The sequence below is a fragment of the Oxyura jamaicensis genome, chromosome 12, assembly GCF_011077185.1.
Source record: "Oxyura jamaicensis isolate SHBP4307 breed ruddy duck chromosome 12, BPBGC_Ojam_1.0, whole genome shotgun sequence".
Taxonomy (NCBI): domain Eukaryota; kingdom Metazoa; phylum Chordata; class Aves; order Anseriformes; family Anatidae; genus Oxyura; species Oxyura jamaicensis.
In genome coordinates, this window is record NC_048904.1 from 11,924,271 (window position 1) to 11,946,918 (window position 22,648).

General features: G+C 44.0%; 1 protein-coding gene and 2 long non-coding RNA genes across 11 annotated transcripts in view; 1 reads left to right on the forward strand and 2 right to left on the reverse strand.

Annotated features, from left to right (window-relative positions):
• Nucleotides 1-228: 228 nt before the first annotated feature.
• On the reverse strand, nt 229-4,662 carry LOC118173455. The gene is made up of 2 exons (XR_004754203.1): nt 1,963-4,662; nt 229-1,853 (listed from the first exon to the last, which is right to left on the reverse strand). It is a non-coding gene; the product is annotated as an uncharacterized LOC118173455 (long non-coding RNA).
• A 153-nt stretch (nt 4,663-4,815) lies between these two features.
• SLC6A6 (solute carrier family 6 member 6) overlaps nt 4,816-22,648 on the forward strand; it is a 57,350-nt gene continuing 39,517 nt past the window's right edge. The window contains exons 1-4 of one of the 9 annotated variants that reach the window (XM_035337995.1): nt 4,816-4,982; nt 9,237-9,272; nt 11,739-11,804; nt 12,397-12,538. Coding sequence is in view for 4 of the 9 variants with exons in the window: in XM_035337987.1 (XP_035193878.1) it covers nt 5,483-5,501; nt 9,237-9,272; nt 11,739-11,804; nt 16,227-16,283 (178 nt within the window). In the remaining 5 variants the exon portion in view is untranslated. Of the gene's footprint in view, nt 4,983-5,264; nt 5,502-6,993; nt 7,050-9,236; nt 9,273-11,738; nt 11,805-12,396; nt 12,539-16,226; nt 16,284-22,648 lie in introns of those variants that run through there. The other 8 variants (XM_035337989.1, XM_035337987.1, XM_035337990.1 and 5 more) reach the window with 8 other exon arrangements.
• On the reverse strand, nt 19,829-20,438 carry LOC118173459. The gene is made up of 2 exons (XR_004754210.1): nt 20,307-20,438; nt 19,829-20,066 (listed from the first exon to the last, which is right to left on the reverse strand). It is a non-coding gene; the product is annotated as an uncharacterized LOC118173459 (long non-coding RNA).

Genomic DNA, 22,648 nt, shown 5'->3' on the forward strand with positions numbered 1-22,648 from the left:
TTAAATGAAAAGATGTGCAAAAATTTGGATTTTTGCACTGCACAAGTGCTACAGTGTTTTTCTCGGGGAACAGTCATCTACTGGAAAAGAACGGACAAACAGGACAAACAAATCTTTTGTGTCCTTAGTTGTGATCCTGTTTAAAAGTTACAAGACCTCAATTTTTAGCATATGGAATGCAGTTGTGAAAGAAAATGGGTTTCCTGAATTTTCAGTGATTGACTAAAATCCACACACGTACTGGTTATTTTAATTTAAGGAAAAAGGATTTTGTTTCTTTATCCTGTTACATAACACTGGATCTATTCTCCCTTGAATACACAAGTATGTTTATCATTAATCTTAAAGGGAAACAGTCATCCTCCAAAATCCTTTCTGAATTTTTATCTATTTTTTTTTAAAGTTAGATCCCAAATGACTGGTTATGAATTAAAGATGAAAGCACATTGTTTATTTGTTTTAATTAGATTACTTTAACCTCATTTTATGCATAGCTCTTTCACTGTCTTTCCCCAATGACAACAGCAAAGAAAAAAATCGTTTTTGGCATGACTTAAAAAATACAAAACATACGGTTCATGCAGCATCCAGCAGGAGACAGAGTATCTGTTATTGCTTCCTAGCTCATTTTTATGAAACTGGCTGGCTTTCTGTTCGGAGACATTCTTTAATAATACCTATAGTTTTCATTCTATCTTTCATTCCTTTAAGGGATTTGAAATTGCTCAGGAGCTCTTGAAAACCCTAGTGTAAACCTTTGGGTACATGAGAGCTTTTTATTTCCAGGTAGCTGACTGTCAGTTAACCTGAGACACTCAACTTCTTCCACAAACCCGTGTGAGTGCTTCAGTCCCAGGCTGCTTGGTTCCTCTGGGTCTGTCCCTCGCTACAGGAATCAGCTCCTGTAAAGGAACAGGCATTTCTAAACTCGCCTGCTGCTCGGAAAGGGCCCACTCTAGCCTTTGAGATGTGCAAAATGCCTCAAATTAATATGTAATTAGCTTGATGTAGGGAAACGATCAGCGGAAGCAATCCCATAATGGCTAGGCAGTTTGTAACATAAACAAAATAGGCCACCAGCAGTAGTATTAAAATCACATTTTTAATAGACTTTAAAGCCAACGGGGCTACTTTTCAAGAATTCCTGTGGTTTTTAGCTATCTTTGGGTTTGACTGATAAACTGGGAGGATTGGCTCCGACACTGGCAGGTTCACGTGATGGGAAATATACCAAAATCACAGGTCACGTTTTGATTTCTGTTTGGTATTTTATTTGTATATGATTTAAATGGATAAACTAACAAAAAATTAACTGTCCAGGCCATAATTTCATCTAAAATAAACACAGACTAAAACTACAGCAATTTAGTGGATTGCACGGATTAGTGAAATATCCTGGTACGTAATAGCAATAGCAACAGTTCTGTTCCCTGTTTTAGTAATGCTTAAAACCTGCAATCCAGAGTCACTTCATGATGTTTAAATCCCTCAAAAAATCTGCCTCCTTTTTTTTTGGGCTCACGGTCCTTTCCCATACAGGGGAAACCCGAAGGCTGCCCCTGTATAGCTTTATATAGGAAATCTGTGTTTGGGGACTTGTTAATGTGGTCAGCTTATTCAGAGCATCTTTCTGCTGTTTTCACCTATGCTCTTCTTTACAGATAGTGCTCTGCACTTGCCCCTTAGATTTCTGCTGGACTTTGTGCCTGGAATAATTTTTGCTTTTTTATTTTAATATTTATATGCAAAATCTTCCTGATCTCTGCAAAACCTGCTCCTTGTTCTTGCCTTGCTGTAGTCCCGAGTTGTGTTCCCTTTAGCAGGCACAGGCTGAGAAGAAGTTTATTTTTGTCCTGAAAAAGCAAGAAATATTAAAGCCACTTTGATTTTAAAATGAAGGAGAGTTTGCTGATGAGCATATTTTAGATCCTGGTGTGATATCCCTCCCTCCGTCCGCCTCACCTGACAGAAATCTGCTCCACCTCTGCCACAGACTTGTGTTAATACACATCCATCTGTGAAATTAGGCACTCACATCACTGCCCCTTGAGACCTCCTTTGCAGGGTGCAGATACAGCAAATCTCTTCTGACTTCCGTGCCTTCTCGGTAGATTTCCACACGTTATAGCCAAGCTGGGGATTTGGCCCAGTGTCTTTTTTAAAACCTGTGACCCAGACGTGGAGATTAAAGACGAGTTATGTTATTGGATTAAACAGATACAAGAGGCGCTCACGGTATCAGCACCCAACACCTTAAAACTCCAGAAAGCAGATCAGCGTGTGAATGGGGAGTATAGGCTCCAGAAAGAGGCAGAGCACAAAGGAAGACCACTGCTAACCTGGGTCTTGGCCAGGTGTGCAAAAACCTGCAGCTCTGGCTGATGTGCAAAGCAGTCGTGGGTACATTATATTGTGGCTTTCTACAGTATCTTAATACTGGATACATTTTGGATCTGGTATATGAGTCATATGAACTACACCTACCTGTAACCGCAGTGATTTTGGCCTGTCTTCCTTAAGTTTGGGTTAATGCTCTCATGGTGGGTTTTTAAGGGGTTAGGCTTGATTCCACTATTAATGGCACCACCACACATTGAAATCAACAGAACTGCAGAACTAAAATTAGTAACAGATTAAAGCCAGACCTACAGTAAAAGGATGGCAATTTAAGGCACCACTTATATTCTTAACATTATACACATGCTTATGCTTTGTAATTTGGGCTCTAACTTGTGATTTTGGTTACATAAGAGCTGGAGGAGCCAGAGGCATTTGAGCTGCTGTACGCTGCTGCAGCTGAAGGCAGTGTTCCCCCAAATATTCATCAGGCACATTTTCAGAAGTCGTGCTGTCTCATAATGAAACAGCAGGCAGTGATGCACATATTTATGGCACAAAAGGACTAATTATTATTATTATTCCACTTAGTTCCAGGTACTGTTTACATGCTTCTGACTTCAAAACAGCTTTGGCTGTGGTTTTCTTCCCCCAAACATTTTTTTTTTCAAACACAGAGAGCAACCATGTGCTCTGTGTGGCTGACTTCTCTCTTACAGAGCATGGAACAACAGAACAAGAGAGAGCCAGAGACAGAAAATACAGGCTTTGATTCCTCTAGAGAACTTGAGCAAAATGTTCCGCTGCTGTCAGTGGTACAGCTGTGCTGGCAGGATCCTCAGCACGATGTGGCTCCAGCCACTACTTTCATTTCACTGGTGTGACTGCCGGTTCTTGGTCAGCATCGAGGCATCCTCGCCACAACTCAACAAGTGCCTGTGCCGGTGAGAAATGTTTTGCCTGGTTCCCTGGTGCAGCCACAGCCGCCTGTGTTTGCGGTCCCTCGTGTAGCCTCACAAAATGCTAGCTGCCTTCAGCAAAGGATGCCTAGGAATCCAAAGCTGCAGTACACCAGAAACCTGAATCAGAAGGCGTAGGTGGCAGCATGCGCTGCATCGTGTAATTAGTTTAAACCAGTCTGTTTAGAGGAGATAGCTCTTCGATTAGCTGCACATATCAGATACCTCTATCTATTTTTTCAGATTAGGGACCTTTTGCAAATCAACTTGGATACTGCACTCGAGTCAGGCAAAATGAGTGGCATGCCTGTGGCACACGGTACCTGGTGTCCTGCGCTGCCAGCTCTCAGAGGGAGTGCAGCTCTCCGTGCTTTTGCAGGAGCCAGCCAAGGAAATAAGCCTTTTCTAGAGACCTCCCTGGAGGCTGCCCTGATGGAATTTGGCCCCTCGGCAGCCTGTACGTGGGTGGTGGGTTTCACAGCACTGTCGCTCCATGACTGCCAGCCTAGTGTGTGGTGTGGGCAGGTAGGGTCTGGTGGCAGGGAAAGCCCTGGGGAGCAGGGCTGCAGGGAGTATGTGCTCCTCTGTGATCGATCCGGGCTGGTCCCAGTGCACACGGTGAGCACCCGGGGACTTCTGCAAAATGGTGACGGCCTCGGATCTCCTTTTTCCAGCTGCTCTGCCTCTGCAACACAAACGGTATTTCACAGTACAGCGTATCTCACCGAGTCTTCTGCAGGGGCTGGAGGAAAATGCCTAGCGAGCCTACACGCTGCTGAATCCCTGAATTAACAGAACTACGGGAGATGAGGGTAGGGGATACACACTCCAATTGTGTCCCTGTCCGCCGGCAGGAGCAAGGCACCGGCTTTCGGTGCAGCGAAAGCCAAGGCAGGACAAACCGCTGTCCTGCTCGCGCCCAGGCTCACTCCGTTGTGCTGCTGGGAGCCGGGCTGCCGGGGGCTGCGTTTTTGGGAGGCGACGGCAGCCGAGAGCCGAGAGCCAGGCACCTGCCGGGCCACGCCGCTTGCTGCCGCCTCCAGCCCGACCCAGTGCCCCCAAACCTGGCGGAGCGGCACCGGGGCCGGCGTCCGAGTCCCCCCGCGCTTTATCCCGGGCTATGTGGTGGCCAAACCGGCAGCCGGAGAGCCGGGCGAAGGGCCGGCCAGCCCCGGTGACACCTCGGGCGGATGCTTTGTCTGCGGGAAGGGCGCTCTTTGTGCGGCAGCGAGCAGCCGAGCCGGGGAAAGAGGGGCGCGGGGCTGCGGGCGGCGCCCCCGGCCCGGGGCGGGCTTCGGGCGGCCCGGGGAGAAGCTGGGGGGCTCCGGGCCGACCCCCCCCCCGTCTCGCTGCCCCGCTCCCCCAGCCTCCAAACCCCTCCCCGCGGCCGCCTGCCAGCCCGGGCTCCGCCGCCCGCTCTGCTGCATGGCCCCTCCTTCCCCCACACCCCTTCCTTTAGGCTCCCCCCCTCCCCAGCAAAGAAGAGGCCGTGCCGGTGTTTTTCCACTCAGCAGGATGGGTGATGCTCAAAGCTCCCTCATTAGACAACAGACACGAGAGGTCAGGAAGAAAGCGCTTATAAATCACCGGCGCCCCCCGCCCGGCGCTGCTAGTCGCGCCGCACCGTTCCGCCGCACGGCCGCAGGGGCGCAGCGGCGCGCAGGCTCCGCGCCCAGCGGACCGCAGGTACCGGCGCCTCCCGGGCGGGAGGGAGGGCGGTGGGGCCGGAGCTGAGCCGAGGGAACAAAGGGGAGCCGAGCCGTGCAGAGCCGTGCCGAGCCGAGCCGGGCAGCGCCCAGCCTTTGTCCGCGGATCCCCTGCCTCCCCGGGCGCGCGTTCCCTTCCCCCTCCATTTATTATTTGCTCCGTCCAGCTGTCTCATCACCCGGCTTTTTTTTTTTTTTTTCCTTTTTTTTTTTTTTTCCCCCTCTCTCCCTCTTCCTCCCCCTCCCCCCCTTTACGTTAACTTTTTTTCCGAGATAACAGTTCGCAGCCTGCAATTAACCACTTGCTGGCGGTCCTCCAGCACATCCGCGGAGCACGCTCCTCTCCTCTGCTCTCCTCCCCGCTCCTCGGCTATTTTTTGCCCGTTTGCTCTCGCCTTCCCTCCCCCTCCCGCCGTATTTTTTCTGGCTGCCTTGCGCTAACCTCAAGTGAAGAGGTTGGTACGGGCAGGGCTCCATCTGATGCTCATGGGCCTACCTGGTGGGTAATACAGCCACTGTGCTTCCTTTGCTTATTTGTATATTTTTTTTCATTGATCGTCGGCAAAGCTAAAATCAAAGTTGTGATGGGCTTTGGGGAAGGGACTGCCCGGGGCAGGTTGGGGAGCTCAGTGTGGTTCAAAGGGGCGAGAGTGCTGGGGGGACCGGGGTCCACATCTCACCCGCTGGCTTTAAGGTTGTGAATGCCCATCTCCATCTGAGCTTGTACCAGGCAGCGTGTGGGAGGACGTGCGAGGTTTCCATATAAGAACATGGGAGAATTTATTTCACACAGGCGAAGAAATGTGCAGTGTGTGTGTTATTTGTGAAACAGAAGGCGAGCTGTGTTTTCCTTAGGCAGCTCTGAGAGTGGCAAAACTTTGTATTTATAAATTGAAGAAGCTGATTTCTGATTTAATAAGAGCTATGTTTAAAGGAAATCACTGATGAAAAAGTAGTGGGAGAAGATCCAAGGAAATACGAAGAAGCACAACCCCACACGTATTCCAGCACGGTTTGTGCCAAGGTGTAAAGATGGAGTTTTTGCCTAGTTCCCATTTTTTTAACCGTATTGGGAAAGGCATTAAGAAAATGTTCTGAGAGGAGCTAGTTACGTTGATAGTGCTATTTTGGTAACTGCAATCTTTTTTCACTTGCATGTCAAAATGTCTTGAGGTTTGGACGTGCAAAAAAGCAAGGCAGCCCTGTCCGTGAGACATGTCAGTGTAATTCGGTGCTTGGATGACAGTAGCTACCGGTTTAGATTTTATGGGTTCAGGAGTAAAACGGTCCATTAAAACCTGCTGCTGTGGAATTTGGAGAGGAGAGGCTTTGGCGAAAAAACTGGATGTTTTTGATGGCTGGGTGTTTACTTCTAGGTTTGGATTTGGGCGAGCTGACTGCTTTTTGGCATTGTCTACCCTTGCATGAGTATTACGGAGAGATCACCCTGAAGGCTGTCCCAGAAGTACGCTGCTGGGATTGCCCAGAGGGTGTTTTTTTAAAGAAAAATGTGTAAGCAGCTGAGCAGCCAGCACCAGGATGGTGTCACTCACCCAGAGCAAGGAGTAAAATCGAGGCTAAAGCACAAGCGTGGCGGGAGGTTGTCTTTGTTGCCCTGGTTAGACCGACACTGGAAACTTTATTTTTGGCACTGTCAGAGATAGCATCTTTGTATTTCCTCTTCAACTGTCTCTTCCTTTTCTCTGCTTTGCATTTGTTTTCTTTTTTCTTTTTCTTTTTTTTTTTTTTTTTCCTCTTCATTTGCGTGCATCTCACCTTCTCTTTTCCTTCCCCTTCTCACCTCTCCCATGGTTTGCGATGCTTTGAGACAGCACCCGCTGGAGGGCGACAGACACCTTTCCTCCCGGTGGGGTCCCCGTGTTGCCCCGCGTGTGGGCAGGGACCCAAGCCCACAGCCTGAGAGACGAAAGGCCGCTTCTCGCTGTCATTTATTAACCTGCATTTTTTTATTGTGCGGTCCCGGGGTTATTTTCTATCACACCTCGCAAAAAGCAGGAGATTGTAGATGGCACTGTGATATTTGGAGGTACTGGGAAGGTGGTTGCGTGCTTGGGGGTGCTAGATCAATAACCTGGCTATTTTTGTTAGTTTTGGGAGTTTGGGCTAGAGTCTGGTATAAATTTGGAATAATTCAAATGCTACTGATATTTATTTCATTTTTATTTTCTGTAGATAAGAGGAAGATATTGTTGGTAGTCACTAATATGCAGCTTTTTTTTGCGGGGGGGGGAGGGGGGGGTTGCCTTGATGTTTCTGGTAGAGGTGAAATGTTTGGGCTGCGGCAAGAGGCTTCAGTGCATTTGAAATCCTGTGTGAAAAGAGGTGCAACAATGCTGGGGAAGATAGGAAGGCACTTTCGGTTGGTGTGCACTTTCTTCATGGTGCTTCTGAAAGCCCCTGTGCCTCAGCACAGCTCTTTTTGTAAAACCTTGGGGATGAACTTGTCTTTCAGCTTATCGTTACAAATATTTCAGTGAGTTTTCCCTTAAATCAATACTCTGCATAGCCAAGACTGGGCAACATCTTAGTGGCTTCCAGCCAAGTCCTGTTGGCTGGCTGTTTCCAAAGAGACTCTCAGGCACAAGCTTTTCAGTAGGTCTCCAGGGCAGTGATGCTCCCGGGATTTTCCTCAATGTACCTTAAGACTCACCAGCAAACCCCCTGTTATTTTAATTTTGTCCTTTTTAGCTTTTTCCAGTGTCCCAGGGTTTGGATACAAACTGCCAGTTCCACCAGTAAGGGGAGTCTCCCTACACTGGTGCCTTACCCAGGCATTTAATTGCGCTGGCAAATGACTGAAAAGATTACGCTGATTTGTTTCTTTTAAATTTAACCGTATCACAACACATAAAAATGGATGGGAAGCCATGGTAGTTAAAGCCTTTTGCAAGTGATGCTTGTTAGATTGGTCATACTAATAAATTGTAGATCGTTTAAGAAGTGCAGCTTTGAATAGATTAACTACTAGGATTAGTGCCTTTGACTTCTCATCACTAACTTCACTTACGTGAAGGGGGGCTGCTTACAGGACTGGGTCCCTGGCATTTGGAAGAAAAGCGTGAGGATGAAAATTCAGTAATTTAACAATTGTTGAATTTCTCCCATAAATGCATACTTACTTGAATCTTCAGATGTTGTAGTGCCGTGGATTTAATTGATTTGTGCTAGCTGAGTATCATCCCAAGGCATGTAAACTCTAGGCAATACTCTTTAAATTACTTACAGATTAGCTAATATTGATATAAGATAATGTAGTAGAAATTAAATGAGACTGCTGTTGTGCATTGTCCTTCTCCTTGTCTGCCACAGCCAGCCACTGGAAGGGCTGCTACCACGCTGCCAGTCTGTGATTCTGAAACTGCAGTGGAGTCCTACAGCATCTGCTGCATTTCTTCCAGTCTCTTTTTTTTGCTGTGTCTACATTCACACAAACAAAAAGCAGATTGGTACCAGCCCTAAACCCTGCCCCAAGAGCATCCACAAATCCCTCGAGATCAGCTGGTGGAAGGGGAGTGTGAATCAAGTCCATGTTCTTGCCAGCCAGCTGCGGGTGGGCAGCAGCAGGCAGATGGCATGAGGCTGTACAAGGGTGGCTGGTAAAACCCATGTGCTTCTGGGCAGGCTCGTTCATTTTAGCAGTTACTGGATTTCCTGTTGTGGTTCTTTGTTGCCCAGAATGGTCACAGCCTCAAAGAACGCCTTCACTGCCATGGCTGCAGGACTTGGGTTTGAATGCCATTGGTGACAAAGTGCTGGCGTGGAAAAACGATTACGCAGTGCCAAAGTGCAGCAGGAACACTCTGCTTTAGGGTGTTGGGGTAGGTAGGCTGCCCACAGGTAGGAGAGCAACCCATACGTAGAGCTACTGGGCTATCAGCGAGCCGGAATGTAGTTTAAAGTTCTTCCTTTTTTCTTCAGGTCACATGGCATTTGCATTTATTTCACTGCTGCAGTTTCCTTACTCTTGAAACAGATACAGGCTTTTTTTTTTTTTTTTTCCTGTTTTCACTGAATGAGATAAGAAATAATCTGGTTTGCCATTGGTACTACCTTCAGTGTCTTGATGTTCTTCAAAACTGTAAGCTCACACAGATGAAATTCAGAGAACACTATGCATGACAATGTTAAAACATGCCTGACTTATTTTCCTGGACCCATTTTTTTTCTTTAAAATATTTTTTTTGCCTTTTCTTTTTCTTTTTTTTCCAAACAGGAAGAGAATATCCACTCAGGAGAGACTCTTCTTCATGTAAGTGTTATTTATGCTTGTTTATGAAATTACAAAAGGGCTATAAAGATGATTAAAACGTTCCAATTCTGAACGTTTGCCATCTGTTCATAGAAACCAAGTAAAAATAGGCTGTAGTTATAGAGTAATAATGCTCAGCAACTGTTATCTTCAATCTATCTATCTGTGCAGTTCTTCTGCGCATAACACTGCAGAATTTAGAAACCATTGCAAAGCACTTTGCAGACATTTAAGCAGCATGCCTGTAAAGTTGGTGTGTAAACCCTGGAGGGACAGTATTAAAGTGGTTTGTCCACAGCAGAGGGGACCCACGGGTGAGGGCTCATTTTAGCATCCCAGAGTCCCTGCTCCCCAAACCCCGTGACAAGAACCAGCTTCTCCACCTTGGATTGTACAAAATCCAAGTTCTGTCTGTAGAGCCATTTATTCGTGTGCACGTGTGCTGGAGCGTGCATGTCTACGTGTGGGTAAGAGAGAGCGTGTGTATGCCCATTTGGCCTCAAATAACACAGAGGTATTTCAGGCCTTTTCTACAACCTGTGGTGATACCCTTTAAAATTAGACTAAATGCCTCTCTCCGTTGGTGAATACTGTTGCAAGTGTATTGTGAAAGCATTTGGCTCCAGACTGAACGCTTGGTCTGCATGAGCCCAGTACAGTATTCTTCACGGGACAAAGAAAGTTGCACATTGTAAAAATCCAACAGTTTTTTTCTCCACATCACCTACTGACATGGTTTGCTTGCAGATCTCTGATTTGAAAACTCTGAGTAGTATAGTAAACTCTGCTCTGATTAGGAAATAAATCTGATTAAATGTTTAAAGGGGGTGCATAGATGAAGATTCTTGTAGCCTTAACGCAAACTTAGCTTAGCAAGGAAAATGACTGCATTGTTCCCAATGCAGGGCCCGCTTTGCATAACTCCGAAGCATGTACTGTGTCAAGTGGCATGGCAAGCCCACGAGCGCTCACGTCAGGCTGATTTCCCATAAATCAACATTTTTTTGGAAAAATAACATATATCTCTGAATTGCAGCACTCCATTATGCTTGCGTAGCAACTGCTGGTTAATGAGTAGCAAAACGCCGTGTGGTAACAAATGTTTTTTTGCTATTGTTGAGCTGGAATGTTAGTTCAGCTTCTAGATAAAAGTGGCTTGCGCAAGGCACCCTGGTAAACCATGATTTCTGTGGCTTGTATGGTAGTTCTGTAGGCAACCGTGGTCTGCTGTTCCCCTGCCTTGTGCTTCCCTTCATTTTCCATGTCAACCGGGAGGTGGGGTTAGGGAATTGGTGGCCCTTTGAACCCAGCAAAGCTTGAGCGTGAGGCCCGTTGCCAGTCAAGCATCTGTGGCAAACACTCTTTATTCCTGTTGTGTTTCTAGCAGAAACGTTGTAAGACACTTTATTTAATAGCTTTAAACCGCAAGTGTTCTTTGGCTGGTTTTATGGATGTCATAGAGCAATCTCTCTGAAGAATAGACAGTAGTAAGAGAAAGTAACCCCCACAAAGGATTAAAGAGTCATATTTTCCTTTAGCTGGATTCCTAGCTGAGACTAGATCAGGAGTCTGTAGCCTTGAGAAGGTACATCACCATTATTTAAAAGCAATAGAGAGGGGAAAATCTGAGAAGGCTTTTGATTATTGCCATTTTCATGATGAGTATTTAATTCCAGTATGGGAAATTCAAAATGTGCTTCCCAGAGATTTTAAATGGGAAACAATGAGGGGGAAAAAATAAATAAATAATCACTTTAAAAGAAGAAGCTCCCAAATAGAGAAGAACCCAAACAGATGAACCCTACAGAAGTGACTGTATAGTGTCTGGAAACTGCAGAATAAGCGTGCGGCCCAGTGCAGCACAGATCTGAAGAGTTTTCTCTGGAGATTTCACTATCACAAGCAAATAATCAGGAGCCTCCTAAGTTTGATATATGTGCTCCAAAACAAATGAATAATGAAAGGTTTGTGGTCCATAGGCCATTTGTGGTGCAGCCTTCCATCACCTGCTGTGGCTTTTCAACAGCTAACGGCGAGCTTTAAGCATCAGAGCCTCTCTCTTCTGGTTCTGTGCATGAAATATTACAACTTTGACTCACTTTGACTCGATAACTCTACTCGTGCCTGTCTATGCATTGGCTCCCTTTGGCTTCTTCAACTGTGTGGGTTTCCAAGTTAAGCTCCAGGGATGGGGCTAGTGAGGCTGTTGCGAGTTGGCAGCATCCTGAGGCACCCAGGACTGGTACCCTGGCCTCTGCCCGCTGACGTGGCGAATGCTCGGTGGGGATTAACATTAACCCCTCGGGCCTGCGTGTCACACCGGGCACTGTGACAGGAGGTGGCCTCTGTGAGAAAGGACTCTTTGTGACAATAACCAGCCTTAGGTAGTTGTAATGATAAGAGAGGGACCATCTTATTGTAGTCACTTTGCGACAAATACTACCACAATTCATTACTTTCCATCAGTGCCTCATCCTATGGAGGAATCACCACTGCCCATCTACATTGAGGAGGGGACAGAAGTCCCGATTGGTGAGTGCAGTTGGGATGGGATATTTTTAAGGGGGGGGTATATCATCCTTGGGTTTTATATTCCTCACATTTGTGTATACCCATTTGTCAATGAACATTCTAAGGCTTGTTGCAAATGTTTTTTTTGTTTGTTTATTTTATTTTATTTTATTTTTAATACAAGTGTATTTTAGAGCTCCTGAGAATTGATATATGCTGCTAGTGTTGGTTTCCAGCTAATCATGAAGCAAAGTATGTAATATGTAATTTATGCAGCAACTTCCGTGCAGGATCGCTTACCAAAGGGCCATGAGTATCAGAAGAGGTAGTTCCCGGTTCAGCCTTTGACCTCGGTGTTGAGATACTCAGAATATTCTGCCAGTTGGGTCAGCAGTTTTTGCTCTGCTGACACTGTCCTGCCCAGCACCATGACGCTGCATACATGGCTGAATAGCTAGGAGAGAGTTAAGGAGGTTTTCTGTTACCTGTGCTGCCCATCCCCAGTTCTGAGCTCTATTGCAGGTCTATTGTCACTGCATGGATCTATAGATTCGGTTTTGTTCTTGTTTTATTCTGTGGTGTTGGTGTTTTGTTTTTGTTTTGTTTTAAATAGATAAGCAGTCTCTCAGATAACCCATAAAGAAAGAGACTAACAGATCAGTAAGCTTGTCTGTGGTGATCTCTTTGGACTGTAGAAGGCTGTGACTGCATCATTTCCCAGAGCCACTTATTCAGCCTGTTCTTGGATGCATTCAGTAAGTGTGCCTTGGCTACCACCTGCAGAGTCTGCACAGTTGAGCAGATGTGTCTCTTCAAATAACTTTTTCTTGCTATACATCTTGAATTTTTTCCACTCCTAAATTTATGCAATACTCCTTGTCCTACTATCTTTTGAGCTAGATTAATTACCTGCCTCTACACATACTACCTTAGTGGTATTTATAACTGGATCTCAGCCCAGGAGTTTTCTTATTTATAGTCTATATTAATTTATCTCTCTTACTCTCTCCTTAGATCATTTTTATTGTCCTTATTTGTATTTCCTTTATTTTTTCTATCTTAGTAATCTCTGGAGACCTGAACAGCTCACAATGTGGTTGTTTTGACATGGCATTATGCTTTAGGTTTCCATATCATCCCTTCATACGTACACATCCAAAAATATCTTAGCTTTTGACCCTTTTCCTGCATCACTCAGAAGCAACACACATAGAAACTGAATTATGTGGCTAGAAATTGAATTATGTGGCTAGTCTTACCTGCAATCACCGTTAGTGTCACTGCTCTCCTGAGATGCAGGGCTTTATACTTCTTAGCAGTAAATCCCCATCCCATTGCATGCCACTTACCGATTTTACGTAGGGTTGATTTAAGATAGTATGCCTACATGATTTTAACGCCCCAGAATTTTTCATTTACAGAGAAGGTGTTGCTGTTTTGTCATATATAGAGCAACAAAGTACTTTCAATTTTGTATTTTAATACCTATTACATCTGTTTTCTGCATATTTCCCCCGATCCCTTTTCCAGCTCCATCATTCTTGTTTGCATACTTTCCCCTAGCTTTCCTTCCTCTATTTATAATTGTAATGTTAAAACTGACAGGTTTAGCTCTCTCCTTTTCTTGATGTTTTGCCTTTTCTTGTTACGTAGTTAGTATATTATTGCTGAATTCCTTCTATGCATGGTACGATGTGGTCTATCCCGCATCTAAGATAATCTGTTCCTCACCTTCTCTAAGGCTGTAGTCAGCTGAACGACTGCCCCCCTTGTAGAACCATTACAGTTAAATTCTGTCCTGGACCTTGGTATTCTTATCTTGTCTGTCCCACTGCACTGAGGAAACCTTGACTGCTGAGATGGTGGTATCTGCACAGAGAAAAAAACTATATGGTTGATGACAAAAGCAACCAACCAAAAAAAACAAACCACCAAAAAAAAAAAAAAAAGTAAAAAAAAAAAAAACAGCCCTGAGAGTGAAAAGGTTTTTAGAATATATTTTTTTAGTGCTGACATGAAGGAGGTTGGATCAGGCTCTGAATTTCAGCAGTAGCTGTAGCTGTGAAATGCCCAGATTGGGTTGGGAAGGGCGTCATGTTAATTTATTTTAAATAAACTTCTGGACTGTCAACGCAGCAAATTGTAGTAGAGGGAGGATGAGTGGAAAAAGTAAATGATACAGAGATGACAGGAAACCACAAGCTCTAAGTTTGGTATTTGAATGCCCAAAATGGGTCAGGGCTTTTATAACAATTGGGTGCAGTATCAATCATCAAGCTGGGAGGTCAGCTGCAAAAATCTGGTCTGCTCCAGGGTCTCAGTTCTGGTCCTACTTTCCATTCAGCTTACCAGAGTGATCCAGACTGAGGTTATCTGCACCTGTATAGAGCAGAATGGGAGCTAAAAGAAATCCTTTCTGAATTTAGGCTGGAGAAGAATAACACACAGTGTAGTTGTTAAAACAAATTTGCACAGCTGTCATTTACTTTTAAAATGTTGGGAGAACTTAGATCTTTTCCTCATCTAAAACACATTTTGGATGTACTCTGGATGGTATATGGAGCATATGCTATTCTGTCCCAAGCCTGACTGATAGTGGTAGATCGCTTTGTAGCGTCTGTATTTATGAAAAAAATAGAGAAATCAGTAGATTCTTTCACAGTCTAAATTTAACAACCCTAATTATTTCAAGCAATTTAAAAAGGAACATAAATCTCACTTGTTTATTACAGCTGCTTCATGAAAACAGCAGCTACAAATAATAGCCTATAATGAAAATCTCACTAACACTGTCATGAATTAACCAACAAAAGAACTGCTGTATGGGATCTGGCCAAAGGCAGCATTTCCTTCTCTGGAGCAAGGGGATTTACGTCGAGGAGAAGGTGGTTATTACCTAAATGCTGTTTTTATCTCCTTGGGTAAAATGAAGACATCGACATTTCTGCCTAGATGAATAAGACTTTTGATTGGAAAATGGTCTGAGCTCTACATACTTTCTATGTACTTTAGCACTTTCTCAAGTACGTTCCTAGAGGAAGGTAGGTAAGCTAGATGCAAACAAACATGCTAATAAAAGATATTTATGAAGAGATAGAGAATATTTCCTGAGCAGTAGCAAGGAATCTACAGAATAACAATAAAAGAGCGCAGTTCAGATGCTGGCAGACTGCTCAGACACAGTTCAACAGTCTTCCACACAATTAAGCAGTTCAGGAGGTTCAAGGTGAAGAAACAGGCAGAGCAAGCCATTGTTCACCGTCACCGGTCATGCTAAGGTCATGGTTGTATTGTCCAGTCACCGTTTGGAACCTCTTCAGTTAAGCACTGAAGAAAACACCCCAGGCCAGACAGTCCAAAATTACTTTTCATAAAACAAAAAAAAAGCAGGAACACAATATTTGTACTGGCAATCATTGTATTTTGGGCCGTACAGAACATCACTGAGGGAATAATTGCCTCCTCGGGGATCAGGGAGCACTAGAGCTGTAGGTTGAGATGTTTGTTTATGTTATTCCTTCCAAGTCACATTTTGAGATGTTAATGTTGTTTAATACCGCCTGTCAAATTAGCTGCAAAGACATACAAATTCAGGATCTAATTCCCCACTGATTTACTCCAGTGCAGCTTTGTTGAGTCCAGCGGCATTGCTGTTGCTGTATCCTTGTATAAACAGGGTCAGAGCCAGACCCCCTGGTTCAGGAACCAGTCCTGCTGACCTTGAAACCTGGCACTGCTGCTGTAGATCTGAGGCCCTGCGTAGGCAAAATCCCAGTGGTCTGCTGCTGGTCTTACTGCTCCACTTTTGCTAATGAATAGCACTGCCTTAGTGGACTTATTTCAAAATATACAAGTGTTACACAGAACTTGTCCTTATAGGATTGTTTCCTTCATTAAATCGTCTCAGTGTGAAGGAAAACTCCATTAGCACTCTGAAGCCATATTCTTTTTGTGGTACTCATAGGTCGTGCTGTAACCCAGGCTCATTTGAGAGGCCTTGATTAGGGCAGAAGTATTGTCTTGTAATTGCACAGTTTTCTTCTGCTGCTGCTCAGTCCCTGCTTTAAGTATCTCTGATGGGTCAGTAATGGTAAAACTTTCTTGTATTTCCAGTCTACTCCTGCTTTTGGGCAGACCCACTGAAAGACAGATGCTTTGTTGGTTTTGCTTCCTCCCTAAATAAGAGACTTAGAGCTGGCTTTTAAGTGGAGTAAGCATAGGAAGCACAGCTTTCTCAGGCAGGGAGAGCATTTAACACCTTAAAGAGAACTGCCTTTGTGTCCCTCTAGGAGGTTGCCTTCCCATGTTAGGGAAGAGAACCATTTCTGTCATACACACTTCTGGGTTTGCTCTTTCATGGGGTGCTGGCACATGGAAAACTTGATTTTTGCCAGGTACTGAGTGCCTTCTGCAAGGTATTGAGTGCCCTCCTATCCTTTGCAGCCAAAAAGGAATTGATTGCTCTTGGCATCAGGCAAATCTGGACCCAGAAGACCACAGGTAGTACTTACCAGTTATTTATGTGCTTTTGCATGCCAGAGTTGTCTGAATTGATTTCCCTAGAATACAAGAGACTTCAGGATTAATGGTACTTGGCCTGCCGCTAAAATCATTATTTTATTCTTTGAAAATAATAATAATACAATAATAAGCATGACTTTTATTGCATTGCCATAGGGAAATTACCCTCACCCCCCACACCCACCTCCCAAATCCCCAATTTAACTACAGTCCAAGTAACTAGTAGCTCTTTAGAGCCATTGCAAATGTGTGAGTGATATCCCCTGAATGAGCACCATACGCTAATTCCTGTGGCACAGTGAGTCGCAGGACACATTGTGGAAAGCAATAATTGCTTGGCATGCATCATAACATTCATTAGGATTTTTTGTTTGGTTTTCTTTAAGGAATATGTTTTTACTCTGACAATAAAATGAATGTTGTCTGATGTGCTGACACCAACGTTTGTTGCTTATTTTGTACTTAACCTGGAGCTTACCCACTTGTCACTCACTGCACACACCCTCTGCATCTGTTTCTTTCCAACTACTTGTATTGTATATATGCAGTATCAGAATAAGAAGACTGACCTTTCCATTCAGTATTGTCTTTTCACTTTGCATTAATCCTCTTCTCCCCTTAAATCCTCATCTTGTTTCTTTGACTGATAGGGTAATTCAGAATGGTTATAAGGGGGGAAAAAGTTCACCCTGAGAGGAGTGAAGCACTGGGACGGGTTGTACAGTCTCCAGTCTTGGAGATTTCAGAGCTTGACTAAACAAGGCCATCAGCAAACCAGTCTGATTTTGATGTTGGCCCTGCTCTGAGCAAGAGGCTGTGCTACAGAAGTCCCTTCAACCTAAATTATTTTATGGTTCTGTTTAATGCCCAGTTCCTATTCTGATTCAGCAAAGGCAATGTGGTGTCATTAACTCCTCGCTCCCTGTTGGAGTCCACCGTCATTCATCTCAGCATAGAACAGGAGTGACGTGACCTCATGAAGGTCAATGAAGTTAATGAAGTTTTACTCATGGAGGATCAAAATCAAATTGTAAATGGTACCTAAGATGAGAGTAGTAGGTGAAATTTGTGTATCTTTGCATTTAATTGGAATTTTTATCACCACCTTCAGGAACTGCACTTGAGATCTCTTTATATCTTCATTAGGTGCCAACTGAAGTTATCAGTTGAAGAGTTTCATACATAATTATATCAGGATGATAGATATTTTAAAAGTAGAGATCACCTTTTTTCCCTTTCCGTTACAAATCCCTTTCTATAGCAGCACAGCAGTCTTGAGGAGAGCTCTAGGGTATTTAGGATTTAGCGAGTCACCAACTGGCCTCGCTGTGCCGTTACGTGCTTCTCTCCTCGTGTGGCTGGAGCCACGTGAGGGACTTAATGCTGCACAAAGCATCTGCTTCTCAGCTGAACGCCTTCCCAGCCCTGCAGCTGTCTGCCAAAGAGCTGGGGATGTGCAGAGGGGTGTCTGTGAGCTCTACAGGACTGCAAATTCTCATGTGCTGGTCCATATGCAAGCAAAAAATGCTTTTTGTCAGAATAACGTTATTTTAATGGTGCTTAAAGCAAAAGCATGCTGAGATTCACCATATCTGTTCTAGGGAATTTTCAACACTGATCTAGTTCCTACCTAAAAAATTTAAGAGACTGCCAGTCGCTAGGAAAAAGAAATACAGCAATAGTTTTATGGGGTTGCTCTTTCCGTATAATTTACCCAGATAATTTGGATTTCTCTGTATCTTTATAAGCAAGAAGTATGTTGCTTATGCAAACAACTTATTTCCCATCAGGCTTGGTCAAAAATGAACCTGACAAATGAGGTTACCGTAGTGGATGGAAAAAAAGACTGAATATGAGCAATCAAAAGCATTTTTTGTCCCTTGTTATGCAAGGCAGGATTTGAAAAGCAAGATTTAACAGGACAGGCTTGCTTTCATATACTTTTTCTGGTGATTGCTGCCTTCCCTCTTTTGTGACTACATCAATTCTCTCTCCCTGTACAGATCCTCCTTTAAATGATGTAGCGGGTTGCTCTTTCAAATGTGAAAAAGGTGTTGTGTCATGTAGAGGGACTATAGTAGCATAAGATACAGTTAGTTACTCAGTGGGGTTCAGGATTCTTTCTCTTCCACTTTTCCTGCAGCACACAAACTACAGATTGCAAGTCCAACTCAATAGACAGGATGATACTCACATGAGGAATATAAAGCGATAAATGTGAGTGAATCACCTGGGTTCCTGCTTCTACAAAAAATCAGAATTTCACGTAGCTCTTACCTGGTTACAAAAATCTAGACAGGTAAACTGATGGAAGTTCTCTTGCTTTCTATCATCAGTTTACATATGGAGTGTTTTTATGGCTCTCAGCTGTTTGTCACGTACCCATCATTTATGCTGGAACTGCAAACAGTTTCCCACCTGTCTATTTATAGCTCTTTTGCACATGAAAAACAAAAAGACATGAAAAACAATTGTAGCCATGTTGAAAACACCTTTGGATATTAAAGGTTAACGTGCCACATTTGTATCTAGTTGTAAGCATTTTCACTTACATGAAATTGCACTAAGAAAGTATTCATTCTCGATGGTTCAGCTTTATGAACTGTGTCTGAACTGGTAAACAGGAGTAGAGTAAGTTTACAGTAGTCAGGTTAGGACTGTAAAAGCAACCTGCAATGAAAGCCATCAGCTGGTATTTGTCTGAAAAGATAAGAGAGAGAGAAAACAGCTCATGATGTTCATATAATGTCATGCTATATTTGGGGATGCTTACCTGCAAAAGCCAGCAGAAAAGCAAGTACCTGTAGCCCAGAGGAGTGACACTGGTATGAAGGTAGGACTGCAGATATTCATTTCATACTGGAGTCAGCCTTGCTCTTACAAAATTGCAGGGGCAGCAATGCCAGTGTGGATTCAGTGGGGCTTTTGTCCAAGTAGTGTGTGGGATCAGGATGTTGTTTGTGCTTGGTGTGGGCTCGGCACTTTGCAGCCCATGGTATGCAGAAGTGGTTTATATGTTCTTTTCCTTAGAGAAGTGGAGTATTTGTTCTGGTGCTGTCTGGTTTTCATATCTCTTGACATAAAAACGATCGCAGCTCTCTGTACTGATGTCAAAGGGCATCTGTGGCTAAGCAGAGCTGAAAATACACCTCAGATTGGAATTCAGCCTGAATCATGGGATGTTTCCAAATGTATTGGTTCAGTGATCAATACAAAAAGTCTTACTTCAAACCGGGACCATCACAATAGATGGGGAATGATCAATAATTTGTGATTTTTGATGAAATCATGCCCTTGGAAAGGCCGGTAGAAGCTAGTGATCTCCCTCCAGACATGCCCTCCACGAGCACAGCCGTGGTGTGGGGGCTGCCAGCTGCCTTCAGGGGACAGAGCTGTGGCTGGAGACTGTGCCAAGGCTGTTCTGGGATTCCACACAAAAAAATGCCAGCGTCCAGCCTTGCAAGCAAGTACCTGGCACCAGCTGCACAAAAACAAACAAACACCACAATGTCTACACAGCTTTGCTTTTATTTTATTATTTATTTATTTATTTTATTATTGTGAAAGTCACCAGTTCACGGACCTGTTTTGCAAATTTGTGTTCACTCTGTGGGCTTGTTCATCAGCTTTGTCACTTCTGCTTTTAGCATATTCTCTGCAGAAATCCCCCACTCTCTGTTTGGTCTGCTGTATCAGTAGTTTCAGATTCATTTCCTGTGTGAAACTTCATGTGCTTAAAGTTTCTGTTCCATTTTTTTTTTCCTTGAAGGGAAGGAAAACAACAACAATGAATTAAACCTTGGCATTCTTAGGAAATCTCTTACAGCTGATGCGTGAGTGCAGTGGTGCTCAGGTTGGGCACCCCAGCCACCTGAGTACCACGGCTCCCCCTCAGCCTGTGCCAAAGTCTTCAGCCTGTTTTTTGTCACTGTCTCATGTTTTTGCTGATACTTGCTGCCAGCACAGAAATCAAGACCGAAATCAAAAGTAGCTCACTCTTACCATAAAGTTTTAGAGCTCGTGGCTCTGTCCGCAGGGCTTTGTAACCTCATCAGGCTTTACAGGCCTATGGTGGAACTAGCACCGTGGATCGCGTGCGTGTAATGGCTGTGTTCCTGCTACGAGCCGGCCCGCCATTTTCCACCCACAGAACTGTGTTGCACACAGCTCTTTCTTTCATTAATGTACTCTAGAAAAAAGCTGAAAAATCAGGTATTGTGCAGATGGGGTACAGGAGCAAATATGAAAGATGATTCTTCTCCTCCACCCATGGTGCTGGCATCTAGATTTCTGAGAACAAGGTGCTGTATGATCTGTTTTAACAGCTGCCACAGGTGGGGTAGAGTTCTGCCCTTGGATTTTGTTTAAATTGAGATGAATGGACAGAAACAATAAAAAAGCAGCTCTGTCTTAGTATTGACCTGTCCTAGGCAGATACGGCAACAGCCTGGTTACAAAGCAGATCAAAGCCTTTAGTGGGTATGGAAAACCTGGCTTGTTTTTCCAAAAGCATGGACTCCTGCATATGTCTGTTTTCTTCCTATTTAGAAAGTATACTGAAAAAGCGCAGCAATCTTCAGAAGATTGCTTAAGAAAAATCACTGAACACTAGCATTGGTAAGCTCAGTAAATTTAGGGCTAAATATAGTAATTAAAAAACAAAACAAAAGAAAAAACACAGGTGAGGCTGGAATGATTTATTCCCAAGGGGAAAAAAAAAAAAAAAAAAAAAAAAAAAAAACAAAAAACACCACACTTTGAAGTAATGAATTCGTACAATTAATTTCTCATTTGCTTCATTGAATGGCTACTTTATTGTTTCTCTACCATGCACTGAGGCACGGCTCTGTTATCATAGCACAGAGAAGGCTCTCAGACATTAACATGCACTGGAAGTGCTTTGCAGATGTGTCACATAGAATCAATACATTATTAACCACATGCAAAAAATTCAATAGGCGCAGCACACAACACTGACTATTCAAGTTCATAAGCTTTGTGAGCTTTAAGATTTTTGTCCTTTTTTTATAGCAGGATGAGAGACATCTTTTCATAGCTTCTGATGTGGTTCATTAGGGGCAGTAGAACTGGTTTAATTGACACCGAGACTTGAGAATTGCAATCCACTGAGCAGCATCAGAATCAAAAATAAGATACAAAAATGCTTGTTCATTTAGTCAACAGTTGGATAACTGCAAGATGCAAACTGGTTGAAAAGGTGAGGATGTGCATAGCTCACTGAGTCACCTTTGACAATGCCCATCTCACTTGGAAATCCATCACTTTGCCCCACCACTTGAATACACTCCTGCATTTTGTTAAGAGCCCTTTCTTAAAGATGAAGGCTTTGAGAGGTGGTATCATGCAGTGAATTAATGTTTTTTCACTTTGACAACAGGAGAGCTGGTAAAGCAGAGAGAGTACGCAGGGAAAGCAGCGGGGAGCTGGTGCTTCATTGCAGCCTATTGACAGTCAGGAGGCTGTTAGCTGGCACCCGGAGGCATTAAATTAGGTCAGCAGTTGGCTTCATGTGAACAAAACCAAGTGGTAACTGGATGTTCTCCCGCAAGTAATTACCAGTACGGTGTACCAGGGATGAGCACTTTCCATTCGTTCTTTCTCCCTCCGCCAACCCTTGCTTTCATCCTCTTTTTCTCTGTGGTCCTTTTTGCAAGAGTTGCCCTTGGGCTTTTGTCTGTAAAAGGAGGACAGAGCAGGAGGACAGCAGCCTTCTGGTGCAGGACACTTGGTTTCTCACTAGCATACAGGAGACACCATGCCCACTGAAAAATTTTGATAGGGTGCAGTTGTGACCAGCATGATGCAGTGTGCCAGTCCTCTGCCTCGTTGCATCCCTTGCTCTTCCTCGCTGACCTCTGCAGAGGCCAAGGCTGCCCTGGGACCTCTCCCTGGAGAATCGGGCTCTGTTTTCCATCACTCTGAGGGTGGGAAGCATCACCTCCAGCCCTACTGTTTAGGAACAGGATCGTGTTCCCACTGGAACCCACTGAGGTGTGACTTCAGTTGATCATTCTCCTTTCCACCACACACAACAGGAGGGGAGTTTTAAATTTCCTCCCACTGGGCACATCTCCTGGGCTGGTTGTAACTGCTTTACTTTTTCAGATGAACAAGTATAACAAAATGAGCATCTAGAGTATTACATGACTGCAAATTTTCTGCTGCTGAAATCTGAGCAAAGATTCAGGATTTCAGAACAGGTCAGAGCTGTACCATGGTACCTATTTGAGGCATTTGAAGAGCCTGAGTGGAAACACCACAGAGAAAAAAGTTTGTGGGAAAAAAAGATACCTTTTGTCCAGACTACAACTGATGAAAAAGAA